Source organism: Mus caroli, chromosome 4 (genome assembly GCF_900094665.2).
Source record: "Mus caroli chromosome 4, CAROLI_EIJ_v1.1, whole genome shotgun sequence".
Taxonomy (NCBI): domain Eukaryota; kingdom Metazoa; phylum Chordata; class Mammalia; order Rodentia; family Muridae; genus Mus; species Mus caroli.
Window position 1 is genome coordinate 122,395,738 of NC_034573.1, and position 8,434 is coordinate 122,404,171.

The window sequence follows — 8,434 nt, forward strand, 5'->3', positions numbered from 1 at the left end:
TTTCAAGACAGGGTTTCTCTGTGTAGCTCTGGCTGTCCTGGAACTCACTTTGTAGACCAGGCTGGCCTCGAACTCAGAAATCCGCCTGCCTCTGCTTGGTAGGAGTGGAGGCTAAGACATCAGCCTCAGGACCATTTCCAGACCCACACTGTTTCTGAAAGTGGGCCTTCCCCTCCCTTCCCCTCCACTCTCTTCCCTCTTAGGACTGTTTCCCACAGAGTAAATGATAACATTGCACAAGGTTCCTCTGCAAGTCTAGGTCCTCTGACTCCAAGATCTGTCCGTCACCATGGTAACCCACACCACAAAGTGCCCTCGCTCTGGCTTCAGTCCTTTGCTGTTGACATTCAGCAATGATCTAAAGGACATGATGGGTGCCTAGCACGTAGACAGACACCTACTGCCAACCCTGAACACCTGCATTCGATCCTAGGGTTGTACATGGTAGACAGAGAGAACTGAGTTTTGTAAGTTGCCTTTTGCACCCTGACACAAGCTCAAGTGTGTCACACACACCCCAAATAAATAAATGTAATACATTTTTAAGTACCTCAGTTGTAATCCCTTCTCTATAAACTAAGACTTGAGGTAAACAGGGCAGTGCTGGCGCACGCTTTTAATCCCAGCACTCAGGAGAGAGATGTCAGTGGATTTCTGTGAATTTGGAGCCAACCTGGTCTACAGAATGAGTTCCAGGATAGCCAGGGCTACACAGAGAAACCCTGTCTCGAAAAACCAAACCAAACACATGAAATAGTTGAGGTTCCTCTGCTAACACTAACATTTCCTGCTCCTATGCTAACGACATAACCACCCCAAAACAGCTCCCCAGTTAGGTGTACCCATCCTGTCACCCAGGTGAGGAAGCTGCTGCCATGCCCCACCAATCCCTCTCCCTCAGCCCTGATGCAGCCTTCCGGACATTCCCAATGTTGCTGACCCACACTGGTGGACTTGTTCTTCTCTGTGTCACATGATACAGGGGAATAGGTGATGTGTTACACGGGGTGCATGGGGGGACAAGGAGCTGCATGATGGGACAGCACCCCAACTCTTGGGTAAGGATGGTAGGCCACACAGCTGCGCACAACGTGGAGATGGCTGCTGTCTGATCGGGAACTCGGCTGTCCCCTGTGCACCAGGAAGACCCTGAAGATAATTGCAGGTGCTACTATGGGATCTTGGTTTTTTGTTTTTTCTTTTCTTGTTATTTTTAATCAAGTGTATGTGAGAGTGTTTGTTCACTTGTGAGTGTAAATGCTTGTGGGGGCCAGAGGTGTGGGATCCTCTGGGGCTGGAGTTAACAGGCAATTGTGAGCCTCTCAACATGGGTGCTGGGAATGGAACTATAGACTGTGGTCCTCTGCAAGGGCAAACACATGCTCTTAACCGCTGAGCCATTGAGCTCCTCCTGGAATTCTTTTTTTTTTGTTTGTTTTTGAGATTTATTTATTTATTATATGTGAGTACACTGTAACTGTCTTCAGACACACCAGAAGAGGGCACCAGACCCCACTACCGATGGTTGTGAGCCACCATGTGGTTGCTGGGAATTGAACTCAGGACCTGTGGAAGAGCAGTCAGTGCTCTTAACCACTAAGCCATCTCTCCAGCCCTGGAATTCCTTTTTTGTTTTTTAAAGATTTATTTATTATATCTAAGTACACTGTAGCTGACTTCAGATGCACCAGAAGAGGGCATCAGATCCCATTACAGATGGTTGTGAGGCACCATGTGGTTGCTGGGATTTGAACTCAGGACCTTCAGAAGAGCAGTCAGTGCTCTTAACTACTGAGCCATCTCTCCGGCCCTGGAATTCTCTTTTAAATCTACTTTCTGTTTTAAAGTTATACATGTGTGTATTCCAGCAAATGTGAAGAAAATAGAAAAGATAGTCTTAAAAAATTTTTAAAAATCCAGTCCACAGTTCCAGGGAAAGCACAGAAGGGCATTCGGCTTACAGCAAATAAGCAACGTTCGCCCTGACTGTGGGGTGGCAGACAGGCGTTGTGTCCCTCAAGCTTCCTGTGAAATGAATATGGTGGTAACAGCACCCAGCTTCCTGGGAATATCCAGATGTGGTGTGTGCCAGTGGTGCTGGCTACTAAGGAAGTTCTCAGAGGCTCACTTGAGCTCAGAGGTTCAAGGTAAACCTGGGCAACACTGGGAGCTTCCTGAGTTTCAATAAACTGTACAGCCAGATGGCCCAGCAGTGAAGGAACTGCCACCAAGCCTGGTGACCTGAGTTTCATTCCTGGGACCCATGAGTCACGAGGTGGAAGAACTATCTCCTCCAAGCAAGTTCTCCTCTGATCTCCACACAGTGTGAGTGTGTGTAGGCATGATATAAATATATGTGTGTGTGTGTGTGTATATGTATAAATAGTGTATATATATATATATTGTATATATATATATATATATATATATGATCAAGACTTTTATTTTTTTTTATTTATTATATGTAAGGACACTGTAGCTGTCTTCAGACACTCCAGAAGAGGGCGCCAGAACTCGTTACAGATGGTTGTGAGCCACCATGTGGTTGCTGGGATTTGAACTCTGGACCTTCAGAAGAGCAGTCGGGTGCTCTTACCCACTGAGCCATCTCACCAGCCCTCAAATAAGTTTTAAAGAGACAGTTTTCCAAGAACCTAATGCCAAGTCTAGGGTCACTGAAAGTGCTCAACAACTGTTAAGTGCCCCTAGCCTTCCTTATTGGGCTACTCCTGCAAAGTACCAGATTATACACAGAGCACAGCTGGACAGCCTGCTTCAGGCCAGACTCAGCAGCTGTGAAACCCTGGGCTAGTTACTCTCTCAAGGTCAGTTTTTCTGGGTAAAACGGACATTAAAAATACTTCACAAGCTAAGCTGTTGTGACGATATTATGTAAAATATCATGTGTTCAGGGGTTGGAGAGAGAGCTCAGTGGTTAAGTGCACTGGCTGTTTTCACAGAGGACCCAAGTTCAATTCCCCAGCACCAACAACTGTCTTTAACTCCAGACCCAGAATCTGACGGCCTCTTCTGGCCTCCATGGGGCAGCAGGCACACATGTGCATACATGCAGGCAAAATACTCACACAGGTAAAAACAATAAACTTTCTTAGGCAGTGGCTTACAGATCTTCTGGACTACATCTACCTCCTGTTTCTGAGTTGTAATTCAAAAAGCAAGTGTAACTTTTGACTGGTGTGATACCCCACGTCTTCAATCCCAACACTTGAGAGACAGAAGCTGGTGGATCTTTGAGTACAAAGCCAGAGTGATCTACATTGAAAGTTCTAGGCTAGCCAGGGCTACTCAGTTAGACCATTATCTCATGGGGGGAAAAAAAAAAAGCCTTCAAGGTCACCTTGGAATACTATGCCTGTAAAAATCAAAAGCAACACCTGGATTATTGTGATTATTGTGTCATCCCAGCTGAGGAAATGTTTCTTCCTTGAAGTCCTGATTTTTTTTTTTTTTTTCTGGTTTCTTTTTGTCTTCCTGGTTCCTACACTCACCCAGGGTACAGAGATGGGCTTTTAACTAATGCTTTTGTTTTTATGTTTGTTTGTTTGTTTGAGGTTTGATGTTGTTTTCTTTTACATTTATCTATTGGGTGGACAGACACCACAGAACACAATTTGCAGAAATAAGATTTTCTCCTTTCACTCCTTCCACCATATGGGTTTGGAGAACTGGACCTCCGTTTGCCAGTCTCGCTGGCAATGTTTTGTGTTTCTTTTCTGGAGTCCCAGAGATGGATTTGAACATCCACTGTACCTCAGAGCCTTCAATCAGAGTGTCCTGATTGAGTTCGCGAATCTTCCCGACCACCGGCTTCCTCTCAGTGTCTAGCTTTCATGTACTAGCTCCTTAGCCAACTCTGTCCCCCTGGCAAAGTCTGTGTCATGCCCCTGGCACTTAAAATCCCCTGGGCACAAGGAGCCTTTTTGGTTTGGTTTTGCTTTTGGAACAATGTTTCATGCATCCTAGGCTGCCCTTGAACTCTGTCTCCCAACTGAGCTACACCACACAAACAGCCTTGATGGCTGTCTCTGCGCTCAACCTCTAATCTACTTTCCTTTTAAAGCCACGATCTGTGAACGTCTCCCGGCAGCACAGACCCCAGCCGCAGTTCCTAGTACGAAACAAAGATCAAGCAGGTTTCCCCGCAGCCCTACCTAGTTGAGCCCCTGCGACTCCCCAGGGGGCCAGGAATATCAGCCACCCGAGCAGCGTCATCCTCGGGATCCCCCCACGGCGGGCGGCCGAAGCTCCTCCAAAGTCCGTCTGCGCCGCAGGTTCCCACCTTGTGGCCAGCCACGTGTCTGGGCAGAACTCGTTTGGCTGCTTCCAGTGTTCCAAGTTATCCTTGGCGGATGGCTGCTCTTGCTTTTCCCTCCCTTGCCCAGCAGGGCGTGCGCTTGATTGGAGGAGGGACGCACCAGTGAGCGCTGGAATAGCTTGTAGGTCTCTGTGGAAACCGCATCTGTGTTGCAAGGTGCTGTGTTGGAGTGCCCCGACTTTTCGAAAGAAATTCAGAAGTACTTAGTAGCCAAATGGTAGGATCTTCGAGGTATGCTTTAAAGTTTTCTAGTCGAATTGAAGGCATTTTGGTTCAGTCAGCCTCCAGAAAATGCACGAAGCACCATCGACTCATTGTCTCCTTGCAGAACTGCAACACGGATGGATGAATGAATTAGCTGCCTGTGGCAACCAAAGAGCCTTAAAAGCTAGCCTTAAAATCAGATGTGCAAGCCCTCACTCAAGGATAGCCCTAGCACTCTTGAGGGGGAGGCAGGAGGATTAGGAGTTCAAGGCCATCCTAGGCTACTTTGATGACTTTGGGGCCAGTCTGGGCTACCTGAAACGATATTACAAACAACAAACAGAGTTCTTCGCTGATCATGCCAGGAGATGAGGACTACTAGAAACTGGGCAAAAGGGAGATAAGATGGTGTTGTCCCCCTGAACGTGCCTTGAGAGCCTGAGGGCTGAATCACTCCTTAGCAAGTTACCTAACCTGAGAAGACAGAAAGAGCTGTGACTCAAGTCTGAGGAAGGCGATGAGAGGTTTCTGGGAGGAGATGACATAAACTTACTCCCTTTGTTTTGATTTTTTTTTTTCCCCTTGCAGTTAGGGATGGTTTGGGCTTTGTCTTTTTGTGGTTTATTTATTTATTTATTTGTTTGTTCTTTTTGTTTTGTTGCTCCTGTTGTTGTCCGTGCAGGGATGAAACCCATATCTTCATTCAAGCAAGGCAAACTGTCTAGCTCACCGCCACACTCCCACACCTAACCAGCTTGAACTTGATGAGCACAGGAGAAAACAGATTGTGTGGGGGGTGGGAGAGGAGCGTCAGTGAGGCAGGAGGAAGAGTGGAGGGGGAAGAGTGTTGCAAAGAGAGATGGGGGTGTCTGAGGCTCTGAAGCAGGCAGGAGCCAGGCTGTGCTTAGATGTTTGAGCTGGGAGCTTTGGGGAGCCAAGAAGAGGATCAGAGGCAAAATTGGGGCTGGAGAGATGGCTCAGCAGTTAAGAACACTGGCTGCTCTTGCAGAGGACTCAGGTTTGGTTTCCATCAACTACATAGAGGGTAAAGGCGGTCTTTAACTCCTGTTCCATGGCATTCAGTGCCACTACACACACAGTGCCACAGTGCATTGCCTCCTGTGCACCATCACGCCCAGCCTAAATAAATCTTAAAAAAGAAAAGAAAAAACAGACAGCCCAATTTGCATCTCTGAAGGATGAACACGGGAAGAAAAGGGCACGGTGTCTGAGGTACAGGAGTTGTCTTGGCCCATTTTCTGTTACTTTAACAGAAGACCTGGGACTGGATAGTTGTAAAGAGCAGAAATGTATTGGTTCCCATTCCTGGAATCTCGGAAGTCTATGTTCAGGGTGCTCATGTGTTGTGGGGTGTCTGCAGGTATTACTATGGCACAGAACCAAACCTTAAAGGTACCAAACTTCGGTACAGTCAGATTTGGCCAATGAGACTGCATCGGAACTGCTAGAGATTCTGATCCTATGGTTTGATTTCTTACACATTTAAACATCATAAAACTTTGGGAGGAAAAAAAAAACCCTCTCCACATGACAGTTCTCACAACAAAGTTTCGGGGTGGCTGCATCAAATCTCCTTTGTAAAATACCCACACTGGAGCAAAGTACCTGAGACCTTTATCATAAGAATGAGTTCTACCTGCTGGGTGGTGGTAGTGCACATCTTTAATCCCAGCACTCAGGAAGCAGAAGCAGGTGGATCTCTTAGTTTGAGGCCAGCCTGGTCTACAGAGTGAGTTCCAGGACAGCCAGGGCTACAGAGAGAAACCCTGTCTCGAAAAACATAATAAACAAACAAATAAATGTATATATGATGGCAATGAGGTTCCAGCAGGAAGATGGGCTTCCCTAGATGAACCAACCACCCCCCGGCTAGTTCAAAGGCTTGTCTCATAGAGAGTTTGAAGCCAGCCTGGGCTACAGGAGACCTTGTCAAAACAAAGCAAGGTAGATAGCAAGGAAAGTAGCTCTGATTGCTTGCCTAGGCCCTGGGTACCAACCATCCTTAGCATTACACATGCAAGGAAGAAAGGAAATAAAGTGAGGGGAGGAAGCAAGGGGAAAGGAGGAACTGAAAGGGGGAAGGGGAAGGGAGGAGGCAAAACAACCTTTGTCCCTTGGAATGGTTCAGACTCTGTCCTGTGAGTAGAGTACCAACAGGGTTAAGTTTTGTCCCCGTTCAGAGCTCTGAGTCACCCAGAGGAAGCGGGTGTCAAAATGACTTCCAAATCTGAATTTTCTGCCAGGGTAGAGAAAGAATGGAATCAGAGAGTGAGTGCTGTTGACTTAGTCTCAGTGAAGCAGTGTGGCTCTCCTTTGAGTCAAAGTGCTGGCAGGTGTCCGAAGTATGCTGGGACATGGGACTAGGGACTGAAGCATGCTGGGACATGGGACTAGGGACTGAAGCACGCTGGGACATGGGACTAGGGACTGAAGCACGCTGGGACATGGGACTAGGGACTGAAGCACGCTGGGACATGGGACTAGGGACCAAGGAGTCAAGGGCTGCTTGCACCAGAGCTGACGGGGAGTTAGCAACCACTAGAGCTGGAACTGTAATGAATGGGGACAGCTCCTCCTCAACCCATCTTGGGGGGTGGGGAGCGGTGCTAGAGATCCCACGCATCTTCTGGCCAGGTGCAGGGGGCTTCAGGTCTTTTTTTATTAGTTCCCCCACAAAGCCCCATCACTCTCAGCACTAACTCATAAGACATCATGTGCACATAGAATAGGCCTTATTTTTTGTTTTTTAGTGTTCTCCAAGGCCAGAGGTGTAAGGCAGATGGTGCTGCAGTTACAGAGGTTATGAGCTGCCCAGCACAGGTCCTGGACGCTAAACTTAGGTCCTCTGCAAAAGCTGTCAATTCTGTTAACCACTGAGTCATCTCTCCAGCCCACCTTCCCTAAGCTTTGAAATGAATAAAGAAAAGATGCTCTCATCCCAAGCAGACACAGGTGGCCTCAGACTGACTCTAGGGGGTAGGGGAGTAGGGTTGCTGCCCTGACTCAGTCCTTTGACAGAACCTGCTGCCTCAGTAGTTATGGTGTTTCTTGAGCTGGAACCAGGTGGCTCCATCTATGACTGACCGGAAAGGGAAGTAGATTTTTAAAAAGCCAAGTGCTTTGGCCTTTGCTTTCTTAAGAACAAAATAGCCTTCTGTTAGAACACCAGCCTATACCTTTAGGCCTGATCCCATAGCCTGGATCAGGACACAAATCTATGCGGCTCTCTTTGAGACAGAATTAGGAAGCAGTCAGTGCTGGGACTGGACAGCTCTTCTTCATGTTCCCTGTCACATGAGCTATACTGAACTACATGATGTGACATGAAAGATCCCAACACCCCTAAGAGGTTATAAAACAAGCAAACAAACAAACCAACCTTGCTTTCGTTCTGGGGATTAACCTGAGACTTTCTTAGGGGATTCTGTCTGAAGAGTGTTTTCTCTAAACAACCTCTGCTGCCCCCTCATCTCTCTCATGATGCCTATTCTCTCTCTCTCTCTCTCTCTCTCTCTCCTTTCTTCCTCTCCTCTCCTCTCCATGCTAAGTTGCTTAGATTGTCACATACTATATTGTTTCTGTCTAGTACTCTCTGTCCCACCTCATAGCATCACGACCATGAGCCATTTTATTGATAAAGTTCATTCAGAAGGGGACTTACACAGTGGCAGTGGCTTTCCTTTGAGGACCAAGCTATTGCTGCTATTTTACTTGGTTGGTTGGTTGGTTTGTTGTTCTTGTTTTTTGGGGATTTTTTTTTGGTTTTTGTTTTTGTTTTTTTGTTTGTTTGTTTGTTTGTTTTGGGGGGGTGGTTTTCAAGACAGGGTTTCTCTGTGTAGCCTTAGCTGTCCTGGAACTCACTTTGTAGACCAG

At 47.1% G+C, this 8,434-nt stretch overlaps 1 protein-coding gene across 1 annotated transcript in view; it reads right to left on the minus strand.

The window, feature by feature from the left end:
* Positions 1-4,376, minus strand: part of Smpdl3b (sphingomyelin phosphodiesterase acid like 3B) — a 26,327-nt gene extending 21,951 nt beyond the window's left edge. Inside the window, exon 1 of the mRNA XM_021160895.1 lies at positions 4,173-4,376. Within this exon, the coding sequence (XP_021016554.1) occupies positions 4,173-4,233 (61 nt within the window). The 5' untranslated portion in view covers positions 4,234-4,376. The remainder of the gene's footprint in view (positions 1-4,172) is intronic.
* Between the last annotated feature and the right edge of the window lie 4,058 nt (positions 4,377-8,434).